The sequence below is a fragment of the Diadema antillarum genome, unplaced genomic scaffold (genome assembly GCF_040938485.1).
Source record: "Diadema antillarum isolate AM-2024a unplaced genomic scaffold, OU_Dant_1.0 scf00000107, whole genome shotgun sequence".
NCBI lineage: Eukaryota > Metazoa > Echinodermata > Echinoidea > Diadematoida > Diadematidae > Diadema > Diadema antillarum.
The window spans coordinates 165383-187034 of NW_027270996.1; the positions used below are offsets into that span (position 1 = coordinate 165383).

At 37.6% G+C, this 21652-nt stretch overlaps 1 protein-coding gene across 2 annotated transcripts in view; it reads right to left on the reverse strand.

Moving 5' to 3' along the window:
* Positions 1–5967: 5967 nt before the first annotated feature.
* LOC139719180 (inosine-5'-monophosphate dehydrogenase 1b-like) overlaps positions 5968–21652 on the reverse strand; it is a 45928-nt gene continuing 30243 nt past the window's right edge. Inside the window, exons 10-14 of one of the 2 annotated variants that reach the window (XM_071630612.1) lie at positions 18741–18800; positions 14802–14945; positions 13887–14031; positions 9830–9973; positions 5968–6794 (exon numbers count right to left, since the gene is read on the reverse strand). In XM_071630612.1, coding sequence (XP_071486713.1) covers positions 6689–6794; positions 9830–9973; positions 13887–14031; positions 14802–14945; positions 18741–18800 — 599 coding nt within the window. In that variant the 3' untranslated portion in view covers positions 5968–6688. The remainder of the gene's footprint in view (positions 6795–9829; positions 9974–13886; positions 14032–14801; positions 14946–18740; positions 18801–21652) is intronic. The other variant, XM_071630613.1, reaches the window with a different exon arrangement.

Genomic DNA, 21652 nt, shown 5'->3' on the forward strand with positions numbered 1-21652 from the left:
TAAAGTATCTTAATAGAAATGTCGCTATGGCGACTAATGTGCCTCCGCCATAATGCATGGTTCTCCAAATAGCTGTATAGTATGTCTTAGCAATGTTGAGACGACAGCTATATAGCTACATTTTCACTTCATTGGCAAAAAAAAAAAATAAAAATAAATAAATAAATAAAATGAAATAAGAATTACATGTTTGTCTCGAATGTGTCGAGTGTTTACTTTCCTTGAACTAGGTTTCATTTGGACGGATGGCTAAGTCGTGAGTTATTCGGGGATTTGAGCATTTTTTTACTTGACCTTTGACCCTAGCCCTTTGACACCCATCCCCCCCCCCCCCCCCCCCCCCCCCACCAAGAATTCTTCAAATGAACTCTGACTAAACTGGTATGTGCAACATCCATTTTCATGAAAATACTTTGAGCTAATTTCAAAATATGGGGAAAATTGTGACTTTTTAACATTTTCCTTGACCATTAGAGGGGATGTCCAGTAACCGATCAGTGGGAATCAGTGGGAATGCTGGGGGATGATTGTTCCAATCCTTGTGGGGTTTATTTAAGAGTACATTATATATCTATTGTTGTGTGAAAATTATTCGCTTCAGAATGGTCTCATATTCAAGTAATGTGCAGTTCAATGTTTCCAGGTTAGCATGCCTGTACAGTGACGTTGCGATCGTTAACGCTATGAACGATCACCCTCACAAGTTGATAGGCACAACTTTAATAGTCCACTCAAACATACACTGTATACCAAATTTCATAAGGATTCCTCGAACAGTTTTTAAATTAGGCAGGCCACAAAATTCAGTACTGGCAGATAGAAGAACAGACAGAAGGAACCACGAATGGACTGACAGCCCAAAAACATTATGCCTCTGGCGACACTTTGTGGCGGAGGCATAAAATACCGCTAATCGTAAGTAGGGACGGCGAAAAGTAAAATCATGAAAACATTTTCCATAGAGAGTGACTTCAACCTAAATTGTTATTACAAGATGACAAAATGAACCTGGGCCCCGTTTTATCAAAAGATATAATCGATTGTAAATTCCCTTACCACACAGGCTGCCATAGACTTATGATAGAAATTAAATACATGTATATAATCAATTATAACTCTTCATGAAACAGAGCCCTGTACTGGCTGTGGAATACTACAAGGTAGAAGCATAAAAATGCATTATCTGCAAAGGACATGAAACACAGGTATACATGTTTCATCAGTGGACACAGTTCCATTTTATTTGCATTACAACAAGTTCAATTCACTGACAGAGACAATACTTTCATGCACTGTAATGATATATCACTCTCAGTGAAAAATATGCAACTCTTCATATCTCATACATAGCTTCAAAAAAAAAGAACACAAACACACCAAGACTCTACATCTGTATTTGTTCTTTACACAAAACACTGTACTATGTAATCTCTCAATATATTTCACATCCTTGCACATGATTAACTTGTGCACTAGTTTTAGTACTTGCCCTGTCACTTAAATAATTAATGCCTTCCGATTTTTTTTTCTTTTTAAACAAAGTAAGACACATATTACAGCAAACAATTTCAACAATAAAACACCATGTAAGAATTTTGTATGTACACAGTACTCTTGCACAAGTAAAATATGTATGTAGCTTCCTTGCCTCATGTTGGCAATATCATAATTCAGCAGAAACCTGCGTGCATCATTGAAAGAAAATCCAGTTTTGTGTATAGTTTTTTTTTTTTATAGCAGTGGAGGGATAAGGCCATCTTGACATACTGCAGTCACTTATTACTTATTACAATCATTTGTTAGTCTTTTAGCCATCAATCCCCGCCCTCTTATGCCAGTGATGTAACATGAAATTAGCTTATGTACTAGAAAGAACAGACATTAGAAAATGACCTCTTGTTTTGAAAATAGTATCAGGGATGGTGTTTATCATAATGATAAATTAATATGAGTAGGCTTTTACTCCAGAGTATTCTTGTCTTACCTTTCCTAATATATAGGAACTGATTGTACAAAAGAGTATTAACTTACACGGATTCCAGCCATTTTACCAATAAACTGTCTTTAGAATGACTGCAGAATACACGCACCTCTTTTAACGTGTAAAAGTTTAAGCAAAGCTTGCACAAGAAGATTTATTATCTATGAGGCAGTTAACTTCAAATTATCACTATATAGTAGTCCCTTAGGTAAGAATGACCATTTCCTCTCATCAGGCATGCAATAGCAAAAAACAAGTCCGTTGCACACTCATCTTTGTGCAGTACTATCATTATGTATTCATAGAAAAATACCACTACACAAAAAATGATAACTTACATACTGTCATTATGCTCGGGAATATCTGCAAAGGATGTAATTATTTTCAATATTTCTGCTCGTCTTCGATTTAGATGGATTGGCAGGAAAACAAATATCACTGTCTCATATTTCACAATATACATCCGCAAGTCTTATCTACCTTTTTACGTATACCTATGACCAAATTACAAAATCATATTCAGGTAGTCAGTGAAATTGTTTCAACTGCTTCACCATAACTATTAGTTACTGAACTCTGAGACAATCTGCTTCAAAATCAAGATCACCAACTTCAAACAATTATTACTGCTTTTTCCCTTGATACTTGAAGCAAGTCCAATTAGAATGGTTGTTTGACACACATTTGATATAATTTGATATACACAAGTACTCCTACGAAAATAATATGCCCAATATACAATGTACTCCACAGCATATCCAAGGCACATTGATATGATCTTTTATGTCCTAGCTTATTCTGACTTGTCCAAAACGTTTTAAAAGCTCCTAACGCCAATACATAACACGATTTGCATTTGACCTTATGCTTCACTAGACCTGTATCAAAAGCACACTAGCATGTAAACTGAATACATGTAATACCTTTATCAAAGCCAACTTTGAGTTGAATATCTTTGAATGCTCTTTGATTTGATGACCTTATGAACTTCCTTAGATATTTCCAAAAAGCAAAATGGAATTGGTCGATAATGGGACCTTCAGGTCCAGCCTATTTACCTTGATACATCTGGACCCTCTTTGTACAGGTAAACTTGGAACACACCCACGACTGCACACTATATGAGCATGTTCACATCGCAATAAAGCAAAACAAGAAATAAGAAATGCAATGGGAAAGTGCCAAGAGTATTCTTTAAAAAAAAAGAAGTTATTCATGACACACATATGATTATCCCTTTGTTGCGTTACCATAGACTTACCCAATCAAAGCTCAGATAATACTGAGCACACATGTATGTAGCACTCCTCACTGGGTGTAATACTTACTGTAGGCACACAGTATTACTAATGGAGACATGTATTGAGAGTGGTTATTCAAATCAGTAAATGTAGCATGGTAAGTTTTGACATGGTGCAAGATTTTGCCCACTGTTTGGACCTAAATTAACAATTTTCCTCATTACATTTGCACAAATTCATTTTTGTTTCATTTTTTTTTTTTTGCCCCAAAATTTATCTTGTAAAAATAGAAACTTTCAATTCTCTAAGTTAACAGGTACAGGTTAGGTGAGACCCAACAATTCACCTCATTAAACATATTTGACCTTGCTACAATGGCACTCCCCTGTATAATACAAACCCTGTTGTAACTATGCCTCGTTTCAAGTAGGACATATTTTATGCTTTATCACTTGAACTGTACAAATTTTCTATCTTGGCCTTAGCCTTACTGAGTTATAATAATTGACTCAATTCACTCTTGTGTAGACAATTGTGAACTTATCAAATTTCACTGAATATCTCATATCCCTCTTGGGTCATGCAGGTACCTACACTGAAATGTGGTACTCTGTACAAGCCCTCATAAACCTTGCAAATCCCCCAAAGTGACTTCTCCAAAATTATTATTTGAATGTTGTTGAATGCTTACAGCTGTCAACTGCATGATTTTATGCAGCACAATTCATTTTCCAATACCATCATGGCAGAAAATATTACTGCAAATGAATGTGTACAAAGCACAAGATTAAGGCTTTTTAAAAAGCAAAGCAAAAACAACAAAGAGATGAATGTGTATTAAACAGAAATATAAGGACACAATGACAAATTCTTCTTAAGTCTACGACAGTCAAACACCAATCACTTACAGATCATTAATTGGACTAAAATGAAGAAAAAAGAAGTAGTCCAAAGTAATGAAGAATTTAAATGTTGAGACATCCTATTTGCACAAGTAAAAGAATGTATCCTCACATAGCAAGAAACATCACCTTTTAGGATAGTTATTTTTCAATTGAAATTATTTGAAATATGAGCAAACAAAGTAAAGGAATATCTCAAGCAAACCTCTTAAAAGTAATCCAATTTGCTAACAGATATCATTTTCACATGTCATTAAAATATATCAAACTTTTTAAAAACATGTTCCCACACATTTCTGTATGATAATGTCAAATTCCCTTCTTAATCTTGTAGTCTGAGAGCAAGTCTAAGTTTAAAGAGCATTTTGTACACATATCATGTCAAGTGAATTCAATGCATAATGTTCTGTCATCTGGAAGCTACGGTATACCTAAATATGTAAAACTAAACAGAGTACGGAGAAAATATTCTCCTCTATGATCTATGGCATATTCATCTGTAGCATAGAGTTGTCTACGAGGAGATATCAGTGTGCACTATGCAATGGATATCAACACACATTGCTATACACTGCAGTAACATACAACAAAGTTACTGACCTACATATTTCAGCAGAAATTTTTTTATGCATTGCAAGCACACATTTCTTAGACAGGACCACTTTAAAATATGTAATGATACATTGATGCATTTATTTGCAAACACAACATAGTATACTTAATGTAACCTTCATAAATAAAGGAAACAAAAGAACACACAACAAAACACAAAGACTGTAAAATACAAACAAAACTCCATAAATAGACAAAATGATCCATTTCATACTGACTATTGATGAGTGTGTTGGAAAAGCTTTATAAAATCAAATTTGACAGAGCTGCCAAATGACAAACAGAAATATTAAAAGATAATAATAATAATTTAATCCTTTATGTTCCAAGGCACCTTAAATAGCTTTACCTGTCCAGCCTTTTCACCTGCATTTTGTTTTCCATCAAAATCAGACCTACACATTGTAGTTGTAGATTTTAAAGCCCACTCAGGTGTGCCTCAATCCAACAGGAAGGCCATTCAGACACATAGGATTAAGGAATTAGGGGATTAGGTAATCCCTATATACTGTCACTTAGTTTTCCAGAAATCTGTACCAATTGGCAAACAAAGCACAGTAAGGGTGTAAGGATGTGTGTGACAATTTTTATACTAGACAACTTGTGTTACAAATCCTTCACTCCATCACAGTCAAAGACATAAGAGTATCCACAAGATTTTGTTGAATTTGACTTATAAAGTGTCCAATACTGGCAAAGGCAGAACTAGAAAAACACATCCTCTCATAGGTATCTAGTGTCTGATACAACATACAGAAATACAAGTCTTTTTTTTCTTCTTCTTCTTCTCTTTTTTTTTTTTGGGGGGGGGGGGGAGGGGATATGTCATAACATCATATTTACACATAAGCAAATACATATTGTATACACCTTTATTTTCTGTTCCTGACATCCTGTCTAGTTTTGAAACGAAGAGTCATAAACTGGTAGACGAATATCACCATTGTTCTTCTTTACTTTTCCTTACAAAGATATTGTACATTTGACTCTAGAATAGTGAGCAGAAAACTCCACAGATATCAGTGTGATCAAACAGAAATAATCTGATGACAAAAACACTTCAGTGTTAAATGTCATCAATTAAGATATAACATGCCTATCAGGTAGGGGAAGAAATGTCATGAAACATAACGAATTGTTTGCATACATACTGGCCACCAAAAGCCAAGTTATGATGATTAGAGAAATACTTTCTGGCGTACACATTACTCAAGATGATACCATTAACTAATTTGTGTATGGCAGTAAGCTTGATTAATAGAGGCCACTCAATTCAACTTCTGCCCAGGCACACATAACGTTGACTCCTTGGTACTTGTTGGAACTTCAGACAACATGGACAGTAGGGTAAGCTGGCCAACACAGCATACAACTACGTTTTATGCCACCTGCAAATGACATACACTAAGCACTGTTGATAGCAGCAAATTTGCAATCATTTTGGTCAGATCAACAGAAACTTCAAAGCTCTCAACTTGCATTTATGGGGAACAGAAAGATTAAGGTGATTATTTCAAGTAGCCAACCATAGAGCTCTTTGAAACAAGTGAATACTAAGAGAGAATGGTCTCAGTTTCACAAAATACCAGCAGTCTGTTCTCTTTGGACCACTTAATGTTACACAACAGACTGGAATTCTGTACTGTTTTTGGTCAAATTACACTGTGAGAAAAATCGCTAAAAATGGGCATACACAGTAAATGCAAGACTAGGTGATTAGAACAAAGTGAAGAAAACACATAGCTTTGTGCGCAAAGTTTGTATCCCAGAATGTATACTTCGTATTCCTTGCACCAAAGTAACAAAAGAATTCTTATGCAATGCAGACATACAAACACAATAAATAGTCTAAAAACATTGCAATTCACACTTGTTTGGAAACAGGTAAAAAAAAAAAATCAAACACAAAGTCAGTCAAGCACCCCTCAGTGGAAAGCGGGTCATGTCCAATCCTAAAATAAGCGCTTTTCAAATGAATGGAGGCTGTGAACACCACCTTCCACTTGAGCTGAAGGAGATCTTCTCTCAAAGCGTACTTCTCCGGCATACATCTTCTCTCTGTGAAGTAAAAAACAAAACGTAAAGACAGTAGAGGACACTTTCAATCACTCATCAGCAAACTGCTTTCAGGAGGAGTAAAAGTAACTGCTCCCCTTTGATGTCATTCTTCACACTGCCAAAGAGTTATGTGCTTTATTACAGGTGGTAAAAATTAGACATCCATGCTAGAACATGCTTAATCACAGTACTTTATTTGAAAGATCAAATATGTCAGACTTAAAACTAGAAATGTTGCTATGGCGACTGGTATGCCTCGCCATAATGCATTGTTCTCCTAATAGGTCTATAGTCCAATGTCTTGGCAATGTGTGATGACAGTTTCACATAAACTGACTGAATATTAAAATGACAGGTTTGTAACAAATGTGTTGAATGTTCACTTTCATTGAACTAGTTTTAACTGGAAGAATGCTTTACTATTGCTTAAGAGTGCAGGTATTTTGGGATTTGAGGATTTTTACTTGACCTTTGACCCTTTGATAAGTTTATGCATCGAGTAATTTTCAAGGTATGGAGAAAAAGTGTAATTTCAGTATTGAATAGCAAAATTTTAGCATTTTAACCTGGCCTTTGACCCTTGACCTTTGACCCTATAACCCTAAAATTCCCAAGAGAATCACTTTCAAGTAGAATATGCATAGATATGTACTAAGTTCCATGATGATACCTTGAGTCACTTTCAGTGAAGTGAAATTTAGCACTTTCACTTGACCTTTTAGCAAGAAACTTTCAAGCCAAATTCCCTTCATAATCACTGCCATTCAGTACATGCATATATCGTCGGTTGAGAATGATAAGGGCGTTAAGTAGTCACAAAACCCATAGTGTTCGACCTTTTGACCTTTGACCTTGAGCATGTGCACCCAAATGTTGATAGGCACAACCTCGCTTACTTATACATATACATGCCAAGTTTCATTAGGACACCTCGAACAGTTTTTTAGTTACGCTGTCCACAAAATTGATTACGGACAGAAGGACGGACGGACGGACGGACGGACAGACGGACGGACAACCAGAAAACATAATGCCTCTGGCGACACTTCTTGGCAGAGGCATAAAAAGAGCAAACTAGAATGCGAAAATGTGCATACTATGGAAAAATATTACGTTTTTAAGAGGACCTAATTTTCATTTCATTTCACGACACACTATAACAGAACCATAACTCTGAATTCTTTCCTAAACTGTTAGCAACAAATTCTAGTATTTCATTCAAAAGTTTATGTTAAAGTACAGCTTGTTATTCAATGAAATATGACACTTTTTCTTTGTCTTATAAATATTGTCCTGGAGAAAAAGCAGTGCCAAGCATGGAATTAGAGCATAAAGGAATGTTAGACATTCCATCATAATACTTTAGAACCCAACCTGCCTTTTCATGGATTACAAAAATATTTCGCTATTAGTATCTATTACACTTTCCTGTTGCTGCTATTGACATGCAGATATTTCCAAGATAGATATCGAAGCAATTATTGCTACTTCACATAAAGTCTTGTATAAACTCCATATTGAACCATTTCTAATATGACCTGGAAAAAAAAATCAAAAACAAAAACTGAAATGATTAACAAGTTGAACAACTGATTGGTTTGTTGTGAATGTGTTTGTCCAAAATTAATGCTCTTAAAGAACTTGTAACTCTTCCAGACTGAAAAGAAAATGAAAAAGCAGATGAACTTCAAGAGCAGGCAAACTGTGAGATTTATCTGAATAATTCTTCATGATGGTTGCTATGCTGTTATGATTTCATTTATTGTGCAAAGAACGATATGGCACACTTCAATGGCCACAAAAATGTCTCTTCACTTTTCCATAAAACAGCATCTGCAAAAGTCTGAATTCTGAAACGTCATGTATTTCAAACAATATATTTCATTGTCTAACCAGGTAATTTCTGTTATACCCCTTTCATATTGGCATCCTCGGATGTCATGCCAGACTCGAGTCTGGGATGAACACGGCGTGACTGCCCTCCCAAATCCCTATGTAAACACGAGGTACAGCCCGTAATACCCTTTCATATTGACTCAAACACGGCACAAACTCGGCACACGTTTCCATAGCAACCCGCTCGGGACACGGTCCCATGATTACTTGCGGACAGCTTCCCGCGCTTTTTTCATGAAAGTGACAGTCTGGCTGTCCACCAAAATGCCGAATCCACGAATTTTTCCAAATGCGTTACAACAATACATACATTTTACAGCTGACAGCAATCAGTACAGTGTATGTATAGCCACTGACGGTAGTCGTCAGTATTCATGTTAATTACTAGCGCAGACTGACCCAATTCTAAGCAGGTGCACCTAATTGCCTTCCAATTTTACACGTGAAATGAGTGTAAAAATTGTTTAGACATAAATAAAACATAAACTATATTATTTTGCAGTCAACACATATCTTTTTTTTTTTTAAATTCAATAATTCGTTGTTCTTACACATTTGATACCTCTGCAAGTCGGTAAACAATTTGCAATGGCATGCAATATACGATGAATAAACGATCATTGTACGTTGACAAAGCACACACGTGTAACTGTATGCATACTAGCGCGCTCGCAATTGTATTTATCCAAGATTTCCGGTTCCAGTTGTATGCTGTGTCCGTTCATATTGGCAGCGTCTAGCACGGACTTCACGCCGCGTTCATCCACTGTTCGTGCTGTGGTCACGCCGAGTCGAGCTTTCATATTGACAGTGGTCTGGGATGAACATGGCACGTCCTCCGGAGGACGTGCCGTGTTTTTGGCCAATATGAAAGGGGTATTATACTTCAAGTTTGCTGACTTTACCTTCAAGACATTTGTGAAAACAAGATATTCAATGGAAAGCCTTATAAAACACCTTGTCGTGTGATGACACAAAGAATCACTCTATAATGACAAGGTTTAAAGGTAATAGTGTAATACCAGAAAGTGAGATAAAAAGAGGTTGCCAGCAGGAAAAGACGAGACCAGCAAACAGACACATGATTAACATGCAAACATTGGCAACAGCAAGAAGGTGCATGATCACATGGTTCTCACCTGAGCTTTATGAGACTGCGAGCCCCAATATCTTGGCAGCCATGTTGGATACCAGCGATGAGATAGGGAACAAACTTCTGGATGGATCCTTTGTCTACGATAGAACCAGAGACTCCTTGAGCCACCTTCAGCTTGTCCCGGTCACTGCCACCATGAGGGAATAAACTGAACATTAGCAGCTATCACCTGGAAGTTAGTTGCAGATATATCATACTACTTTGTAGTTTGAGCGCTTGGTATCTTTGCTACTGACTGAAAATTACAAGCCCACGTGGTTATCTCTGTGACACTTTCATCTTATTTCTTACACATTCCAATGTAATAGTAACAACATTTTTCAACACTTGCACAACAAACAATCATCTCAATAATTCTATCAATTTGCTGCGAGTTTAATCAATTTTATCAAATCATAAAACTAACCCTAACCCTATTTGGTACAAAAACACTGTGACACTGTGTCAGCCATAACGGGGGCTTCCAAAATCAGAAAAGATGATTCAATTGGTTATGCAATGAGTCAGGTGCAAATCGTGCAATGCTATGTCAGTGCATAAATCAACTTTTGTAAGACATACTAAATCCTCAAGTTACGGCTGAAATAGACATTAACATACAAAACAGTACCCAAACCGAATGGGTCTACAATAGGGACAGTATGTTGTTTCCTTTATGTCAGTTATTTCAGTTATTCCTATCACTTTACTCATCAAGAGACCTAGCAGGTCTAGCGCTCACTTGAGTATCATGTTTCACCTTCCACATATTCTTACAATTACCTATGAAGAACATGGCAAACTTTGGAAGGCCAGGGAGGTACGGTGTCTATTTGTATATTCTATCACACTGTTGATAATACCTTCAAGTTTGTTAGTAGGAAGTGTGATTATGCATTTTCAAAAAGAAAATTGGACCCTAATTTGGTACTGGGCCCAAACAGGTCACCCCTGGATCTGCTATAACAAGGTCCCTACATCCCCTGGGGCCTCCAAAAGAGGCATGGTGCCCATTTGTACTAATACACACTAGTATTTTATCAGTCTAGCAACAATAACTGCCAAACGAGTGACAAATTTGACCATGCATTTTCAAGTTAAAGATGAATGTGAAGATTTCCCCGGTTTTCACCCTTCCCCCCGCGTCTTTAAGAACAGGGGAACCCAAGGATGTGAAAAAAAAAATGAACATGATCATGCACTAAAAAAAAAATAAAACAAAATGATTACTTACAGCATTTTAGCTCAATCATTTCTGGTTCTATAGAATAATAATCTATAAAAAAAAACTAGATATATCGCTACAGCGCCTGATATGCCTCCGCCATAATGCATGGTTCTCCTAATAGGTCTATAGTACAATGTCTTGCCAATGTGTGATGACAGTTTCACACAATTGGCAAAATATTAAAATGACAGGTTTGACACAAATGTGCTGAATGTTCACTTTCCTAGAACTAGGTTCAATTGGATGAATGATTAAAATGTCAGAGTGCAGGTATTTTGGGAACTGATGATTTTTACTTGACTTTTGACCCTTTTATAAGTTTATGCATTGAGTAATTTTCAAGGTATTGAGAACTAGAAATGTCGCTTTGGCGACTGGTATGCCTCCGCCATAATGCATGATTTTCCCAATAGGTCTAGATAGTACATGTGGACAATGTGTGATTACATTTTCACAAATTGGCAAAATATTGAAATGACAAGTTTGTCACAAATGTGTTGAATGTTCATCTTCCTTGACCTAGGTTTAATTGGATGAATAGGAGAGCATGTATCTAGGGATTTAAGGACTTTAACTCGACTTTGACCCATTCATACATTTAGGCATTGAGTAATTTTCAAGGTACAGGTGTGGAGAAAAAGTGCAATTTCTGAATTGAATAGTAAATTGTTACCATTTTCATCTGTTCCTTGACCCTAAAATTCATAAGATAATCACTTTCAGGCAGAACATGCATAATATGTACTATGTTTCAAGATAACTTGAGCCACTTCCGAGATATGGAGGAAAAAGTTAGTTCAGCACTTTCACTTGATCTTTGACCTTTTGACCTTTGAGGCAAAAAAAGAAGAAAAAAAAAAACTTTCCAGAGAATTTCTATTAGGTTACACATGTATGCATACACCAAGTGTAAAAAAAAAATAATAACCCTGCTGGCATTGCATGATAGGAGGGAAATAGTAAAATTTTGAAGTGTTGCACTTGACCTTTGACCCCTGACCTTTGACCCCATGAACCCTACATTCTCTAGATAATCACTTCCAGTCAGTATATGTATATACTATGTTCCATGAAGATACCTTGAACAATTTTCCAAGGTATGGAGAAAAAAAAAGTTTTAATATTTTTACTTGACCTTTTGACCTTTGACCTTTGACCTCATGACCCAAACTTTCACCAGAGAATCTTAATTGGGTAATACATGTATACACTAAGTTTCAAGAAAATATCTTCAGGTATTCAATAGATATGGTGGAAATAGTGAAATTTTATGTATTTGACCCTGACCTTTTGACCTTTGACCTTTGACCTCATGACCCAAACTTTCACCAGAGAATCTTAATTGGGTAATACATGTATACACTAAGTTTCAAGAAAATATCTTCAGGCATTCAATAGATATGGTGGAAATAGTGAAATTTTATGTATTTGACCTTGACCTTTTGACCTTTGACGTTGAGCATGTGCACCCAAAAGTTGATAGGCACAACTTCACCCCCTAATACACATACATGCCAAGTTTCATTAGGATACCTCAACAGGTTTTGATAGTTACCTTGTCCACAAAATTCATTACGGACGGACGGAAGGACGGACGGAAGGACGGACGGACGGACGGAAGGACGGACGGACGGACGGACAACCCGAAAACATAATGCCTCCGGCACCACTTCGTGGCGGAGGCATAAAAAGTATAATTTCAGTATCAAATGGGAAAATAGCATTATCTAAACCTGGCCTTTGACCTTTGACCTCACAGTTCCAAAGAGAATCACTGTTAGATTGAACATGCGTAAATATGTAAGTTTCATGATACCTTGAGTTACTTTTGAGATATGGAGGAAAAAGTGCAATTCAGCACTTTCACTTGACCTTTGACCTTTAGACCTTCGACCTTTTGGCAAGAAACTTCCCACAGAATGTATATTGGGTAATATATGTATACATCAAGTTAAAAAAAAAAAACCTTCAGGCATTGCATAAATATAAGAAAAGTAGTGATATTTTGAGGAGTTGACCTTGACCTTTGACCCCTGACCTTTGCACCATGACCCCCAACTTCCCTAGATAATCACTGCCCATTGGAACAAGCATATATACTAAGTTCCATGAAGATACCTTGAACCATTTGCGAGATATGGAGAAAAACATGAATTTTCAACCTTTTTTTCACAAAATAACCTGTGACCTTTGACCTTTGACCCCGTGACCCTAAAATCCAAACAAAGTATTAACCCCCCAGGATATACCCTCATACCAAGTTTGATGTAAAACCACCACACGGTTCTTGAGATATCTCCAAAAACAAAACGGGACGGACGTACCTACGTACGTACGGACGGACGGACGGATGGACGGACGGACGGACGGACGGACGACCCGAAAACATAATGCCTCCGGCCACTTCGTTGGCGGAGGCATACAAAATTCTAATTTGAAGGTTCTGGGCCCCCTGGGAAACCCCAAACTGGAGCATGGCGCCCATTTGTAAAATACATATTCTATCACCCTAGCAAAAATACATTTGACCAATGGTCACCAATGCCTTTTCAAGAAGGAGATGAAAATGTGAAAACTGGCACCCAATATGTTCAAAATTCTATTTCATCTTTTGAAGATTACCTATTCAGAATTCTAAAATGGTTGTCAATGCCTATCATATCAAAATCAGGGGAGAGTAAAATGTACAAGACTAAACTTGTCTAATGTGTACCATGCATTTTCTTTAATATGTCAATGTGTGTGTATGTGGAATCCCTGTAAAAAGAATAAGTTCAATGAAACATGTGAAAATGTAAGTTACATATCAACAAGTGACTAGAATTTGGCTCACCTGAAGTATCTGCTTGCTGAAGAACTGTTTTGCTCCATTGCATCCAGAGAGCCCATGCCTCTGTACTTTTTCAGTCGGACGCCGTCTGAGAAGAAGTATTCACCTGGAGCTTCTGTGGTTCCTGCCAGAAGACTTCCCATCATAACTGCAAGAGAAAGTTATTGTCAGTGGTCTCTCTGGCTGGCCATTCAGGGTGTTCAAACGCAAAAAATCTATACTAGAAAGGTATAGCTATACCAAAATGGTATGGCTATACAATGAATTTATACATCTGAATGCTGACTAACAAAACGACGTACGTATAGCGAAACGACTGTCAGAGCATTGTTTCGAACTACAACTTGAAACGAATCAGCATTCCATCGTGTCCATTGTGCGTCTGAATGTATGGCGACCATAGAACAGTATAACTGGGCAGGGCTTAATGGGAGCGCGTGCGAAAGGTGACCCTATACCTGTCACTCATGACCATAACAGCATGCGCAAAGAGAAACTGCACATCTATACGATATTTTCCAGAATGGTCGAAATTAGAGTCTGAATGGTCTGTCGGCTATACGATAGTCTTTATACGTTGTTTCTTTATCGAGTTTTGGTATGAACTGGCTTGTCGTCCGAACAGGGGGTAAGTTGCACCCTAACCCATATCTTCCTTAAATGAGTTATTGTTCGAGGACGTTTCAAGGAATGAGATCCAAAGGCCTGTGGGCAATGACATGTGTTTCATTACAAGAGGGCAATTTGAAAACTTCTATTAGAAATCAACTCGGTGACATCTGTTTTGCCTATCTCATACAGTAGTCAAAAGGTGCATATACTCAGACCTGTACAGGCCCCCTGCAGGATGAAACAGAATAAAACCAAACCAAACAAAACACATAAGAATAAGTGATGTCATAAATCTTGAGTACCAACCTGTAGACGCCCCTAGAGATAAGGCCTTCGTGATGTGACCCACAGTTGTGATACCTCCATCTGCAATGATGGGAATGCCATAGGTGCGTGCAAACTGGGCAACCCTGTATACTGCCGTGCCCTGAGGGCGCCCCACAGCCATCACTGCAAACAAAAAGAAAGGAAACGATCACATTGTTACATGTACGTTGCAGCAACAACAAAAGAAAAAAATTGTCACAATAGCCAAGTAAATGCTTTTTAATTTGCAGCTTTCATTAAAAGCAAAAACAACAAGAAAACAAAGCACAACACTTCGTCTGTCTCGACATCATGGCTTAGGCTGACTAGACAACAACCAAAACCACAACACTGACAAAAACAAAACAATAAGGAAATATGCAATCACTCCGATAAAAAGATCACGATAGGAAAAAATGCACACAAATTTCATATATAGTGTTTTTCTTTTTCTCTCACTTTTTTTTTGTTTTGTTTTGCCACCCTGGTCCAATGATGACTGAATCATTCTCATGCCATGATTACTCCTTACACTACAAATACATTGATAAGATGAGGGCACGGGTAAAACATTGGAAAGTAACATGCTTGGGATATTAATACCACAGAAAAAAACATCAAAACTATCATGATTGCACACATTATGCACTATGTGTTATGCGCTACATAAGCACTGCCAATTATTAATCATTAGTTATGCCATGATCATGCAGCCATCCACTGTCAATCACTAAGCTGTGTATAAATGATGGCACAAACTGGTTTGGTGGGAAGTCTTCCTCTTCAAATCTCAGTCTGGTAGATCTATCATGAATCACTCACTGTTCAATCAGTCAAATTTGGGATGTACAAAAAGGAAGTTTGTGGATCATTTCTCCTACATGGAATATCCAGAATATCCCACTAAAGCGTTCTTTTTGTTTTTTATGCTCTGATTAACTTTTTCATCAGCTACACCGTAAGTGTTCTCATGATTTGCTTGTAATTTGAGCATAAAGACACTGATATTACTGTGTATTAGTGCAGCTGCAAACACATGTAGAAAGCTTCAATGGACCTGGTATTGCTATGGCAAAGTCAAAGCCTCTCATATGTAATAAGAGACTAGGGGGGTCTCACGATCATCCCCTCATCCTAGTATGGCAACTTCATCTTTTGCACATTCTTTCAGACTATTAAACATTGAAAACAGGGGGCAGCTATGATGCCTCCCGGGGGCATGTTGTCTCAAACTGGTGGACATATCTGCTTAAGATTTGACAATGCATTTTGAATCACTTCTGGTTCTACAACATATGATTTGAAAAGATTTCTGAATTTAGGGGCTTTGTCTTGCCTCCCCACCCCCCCCCCCCCCCTTCCAAGGCATTGTACCCCTGGAAGTCCCTAAAGTGGGGAATGGTGCCCATCTGTGCAGATACATATTCTATCAAGCCAGCAAGTTTGCCAAGTTTTGGGAAAACTTGACCATGTGTTTTACAAAAGATAAACGTGTTAGAACTGGGTATCAATACTGCCCCCCCCCCCCCCCCCATGCCTATCTTCCAATTTGCCAGTAACCAAAATACTTACTTGCAGTTCCAACTTAGCTTGTCATTTAGCAGTTTGGAGAAGATTTGTAAAGATTTGGTGCTTCCCCCACCCCAGCACTGTACCCAAGGGGCCCTCAAGAGGTTATTGGTATCCATTTGTATGAACATGTATTCTTTTACTCAAGCAATATAGTACCTGTCAAGTCTGGTTAAAATTTGATCCAATGCATTTTCAAAAAGAACTGAAAATGTAACATTTGAGCTCCACTTTGGAACCCCTCTATTAGCTATGAACAAACTTGAAGCTACGTTCATCCTGGTACTTACTCATAGCTCTATCACTTCTGCTTCTAGAGAAGACTATTTTAAAAGATTCCTTAATAGTGGAGGGGGAGGGGTGAAATCCTATCACCCCCCCCCCCCCCCCCCTCACAAGGGATGCTACCTGCGAAGTTTGGTGAAAATCTGTCATGGGCTTTCAAAGTTTACATTGTCACAATGCATGAAGGACGCTGGACACCAGAATGATTGCAATAGCTCACTTGAGACTTTGGCTCAGGTAAGTTAAAAGTCTTTGCCTTGTGATCTGGAAAGTGCTGTTACAACATGAAGTGATTTTGTGCTCAGAAAGGTGCTATTAGGCATTCCAATTTTTTCGCAATGAACTCAGCGCTTGCAAATGAGCAGCAAAAATAAATCATACATTGTTTGTTTTTTGTTTTTTCCTACACACTGAACAGGCATGGCACATAAAACTACATATTGAAGAACAAAACCTTTTCAGCCAAGTTATTACAATAGACACGCTCCTCTTTATTCATGAAGCTTGGATAAAGATATCTCACAAAAGAGGTTACAACATTAAACAGGCAAATAGGCAAAATATTTTCTTAGCAAAATATAATTTCATGAAGAAAACCACAGTTCTGTTAAAAAAAAAAAAATCAAGCACAATTCTGAGAAATTAAGTGATACAGACAAAGCTGTCTATAACGGCCACCCGGAGAGACAAAAAAAAGTGACCTTTATAGACTCAGAGGGAATTGTTTTTAGTGGTCATATACGGCAGGTGGCTGCTATAGACAGTTGGTCGCTAAGACACGTTTGAGTGTACATCAAACCTTCACAAATGCCTATTAACATTATGGCTACCATTTGTCATATGCTACAGGTTACATTTTGATTTAAATGAATATCACAAAGACACATAGGGAATGAATTGAAACTCATGACTATTTTTGTAAGATTTTCATGCTTTCCTTCTCTTGATTGAAACTGAAACAGAATGAGGCAGAAAGAAACAAAAGAAATAATGCTCTAAACTGTGATCACATGCTTTGAAATATACAGAAAAACAAAAATTCTGGCAGGAATATAAATCTAAATGTGTGAAGGCAGTAAGTGTGTGTTTTGTGCAGTTTTGCATCTCTCATATTTACTTGCTCCTCATGTTAAATGCTTAAATTCTGCATCAATATTCCCCTTCACTGCAACCAAATGAACATACACCATGTCTCCTGCCTACATTGGAGAAAACTCTCTCTCACTTTTGTTCCTGTCTTTACCTGCCTATCAAAGGGAAAGAGTTAAGTTTTCAGAGTTCAATCAGTTGACTCACTTCAGTGTCAACCATACTTCTTGTATGTTTTCTGGCAAATCAATGTAAAGAATGTAAAGAATGTAAAGAATGGACAAATATGTAAATTACTCAGGGAGCACACTGTGTAACCAAAGATGTCAATCGATTCATCAAGAAGCATGTAGTAGAGTATAGTAAAAATGAAGTAAATAACTAGGAAGAGGAGCTGGCATGAAAAGATAGTAGTATTGTGATGATGCATGACAATGAAAAGATTATGTGACGATGCATGACAATGAAAATTGTAATTGCCAGAACTACAAAGAACTGTGCTCATTGCCAAAGTACTTAAAGAAGCAGATATTCTCTTTGTGGTTACACGGGGACGCACAGAGAAAAAAAAAAGCATCCACTACTCTCTACACTGTCATGCTCTTTCAGTTTCCTTGTCTGAGGGAAAGAATTGGTTACCTGGGACAGTATGCTTGCTGAACCTGGCTTTGCTATATGTGTGTGTGTGTGTGTGTGTGTGTGTGTGTGTGTGTGTGTGTGTGTGTGTGTGTGTGATCCACCCTAATCCCCCAATATAAAAATGAACCTAAGAAATGAGGGTAAAAATTCAAACAACTGAACTTAAAGACTTGAAAAGAAAAATAGACAGACATGGGAATGGCAAACAGGTGTACAGCTATGATATGTGGCAGATGATAACTACTAACAAAAATAAAAACAAATACAACAAAGCAGTGACATCAATACAACACATATGCTCTACTTTGTTGTATGGACATTGCACTATCACAATATGATGAAAGGCAACAGACTTACAGGTAGATGTTAGACCGCCCTCCAAGCCACGAGATGTGGACTGGTTTTGGGATGCGGACGCTTCCGTCGCAAAGGTAGAGGAAGGGGTCCATGAGTGGTTTGTTATTTGGGAAACGTGTGTTAGCGATTACACAAAATGTTAGAGGAAAAAAAAATGAAGAAAAGTGAAGAGTGAGAATAAGATTGGTAAGAGGGAGGGACGGAAAGGAGGGAAGTATTAGTTTCTACATCAGAGAATTATTAGTCTGTACATGGCATTTCCTGGAACAACTGAATGGCACCGTCAAACATTCACACAATGACAGACCATTGAGAGTGGGTGGGACCATGTAATGATGGGTGTAACCAGCAGCACACAAGTGACATGATAAGTAAACAGTAAAAGTCACACACATTACACTACTTGTAAGTCGGTTGCCTTCTACATCATTCCTTTATGACAGAACATTGTTTACATTGTTTAAACATCCAAGACTTCAGTATCATAAAAAGAATGTAGTTTGGGGGCAAAGAGGATATGCAAAAAGGAAAATAACAAATAACAAATAAATAAATAAACCATCCTTGATTTGACAGCTTTTTTTTTTTTGAGTCCCTGCTAATTGCTTGCTTCAATCTGGCATCCACTAGGGCATGGACAATGTAGATTTGCCAAAAACTCATTCATTCCACAACCTCTCACGATGTCCTTTACAGATTCTGTTTACCCTCTTTATCATTCTGAAATACTTAAGAGCATTTACACACCTTCAGGAGAGGGCAAAATTTCCATCACTAAATTTTGATCAAGACAAAAAATGTGGACACGGAAATAAACTTCTTGGCATGTTAAAGTCACTAGTGAGATGTAGCAACCAACAACATCAGCTCTGAATGAGGTGATTCCACGGAGGTGACAGATGTCCCACAGCCCGATTCATCCCAGGTTGGTAGCAGTGCCCAGGAGTAAGAATTTGGGAGGAGCAGGAGAAGGAGGAGGAGGAGGATCCAGACATGATGGCTAGCAGGCATTTAAGAAGAGAACCCCAAAGTATTTCCAAAGTATTTCCTCACATTGTCCATGTAACTAAATGGTTGTTGGAAAGTCATCTTGATTGTCCTAGTCCATGATTTCACCACTCCTGGGCCCCATTTCATTTTACCACTCCTGGGCCCCATTTCATAAAAGATGTTAGGATAGCAACTCTTGGTGGAATGGCAACTTACATAGTAACAGCCAATCAGGAAGCTGGATTTTTGTCATTACAACGACAATTGCCATTCCAGCAAGAGTTGTTATCATATTAACTTTTTATAAAGTGGGGCCCTGGTGTGATCCTAAATGTGTCCATGATATGCTGCTACAATCAGCCATATTCCGCAGAATTTCACTCCCTTCTTGAATGATTCCTTGGACACTCCCAAGTTTGTTTGCAGTCAATACATAGACATCTAATCATAGTAATGTCCCAGGAAACCATGCAGAAAGAATGATGACATAATTTGCTTCTACATCATCTCCTTATTGTCGGGGCTCTAGTGGACACCTGGGGGGGCATTTCGGGAAGCGTTTTGTCAGATATTTTGTCTGACAAACTGTTAAAAGCTACAGAAATCAATGCATCTGATTGGCTGACAGCAAATTTGTCCGACAAATATGTCGGACAAAATGCTTCATGAAATGCCCCCCAGCTCTTGCCAATGACACGACCCTAATTAAGTTCTGTTGCACTACTGATTGAACATCATTTTCATTACAATAAAAAAGGAAGTCTGTAGGCAGGAATAAATTTTCTCTTGCACTGAAAACATGCAATTCCACATAATACTTTCAAATCTTAATTTCACATGTGATAGATGTTCCTCTTTAAGATTTAAAAAAAAAAAAGTTGTTGAAAATTTGTCCATGCCATCAAACACATACGCACCAAAAAAAAAAAAAAAAAGAGAGAAAAGAAAGAAACTTGAGATACGCCATATTTGATGCACTGTGCAGACATGATTTATATGTATGGTAAGGAGCTGTAGCAAAACATAAACTCACTAATGTGCAGTAAACATGCTTGTAAATTGTATGCGTATGTTTAGATGAGTACATTGGTGCATGATGACACTGATGTATGAGTAAACAGATGGCTCTCTGCATTGCCATTAGTGGTACATGTATAATGTACATGAAAAGCATGACAAATGAGAACTAGAAATATCTGTTGCCAAGCAACAAAATCCCCAGAAATGAATCCCCCATCTCATTAAACATTAGGGACTAAGAGATTTACAATGTAAGAGATCCATGATGGACCTGCATACCAAAGGGAAAAAAAAGTCAAAAAGTGTGGCCAGCAGAGTACATACAAATCAGCCACCTACTGTAAATATGACCTTTCATCCTATAAAAGACGGAACACTGAGGGCAGCGTCACCAAAAACAAGACGTGTCTAGATTTGACCGTCATAGACCCACAAACAAAATTTCAACAACACCTGTCACAAAATGTAACCTGTATGGTGCACAACACCAAAAGTTACAGACAGCTAGATTAATTGATAATGCAATTCCACATCAAATTTGAACAAAATCTGTCCAGAAATGCAGCTGAACAGGCCAGACACAAGACACCAACCAAAATATGCTCTTTCACTGTAAAAGGTAGAATACTGGGGGCAGCATCACAAAAAAAAAGACAACAACTAAAAATTGGTACAAATAAATTACTGACAAAGATGTTTTCAATAGGCTCTACATAAACTTGTCTCATGTGGGTAATGTCTAATAATCTCTTGCTTTCAATTGGGGCTGTCTTGATTTCTTTCACTGCCAACACACTGAACATCATACAGAGAGAGAGAGAGAGAGAGAGAGAGAGATACACATAAGATGCAAATAAACACACTGACACACACAAAAAAAAAAGACACAGAAAACAGATAGT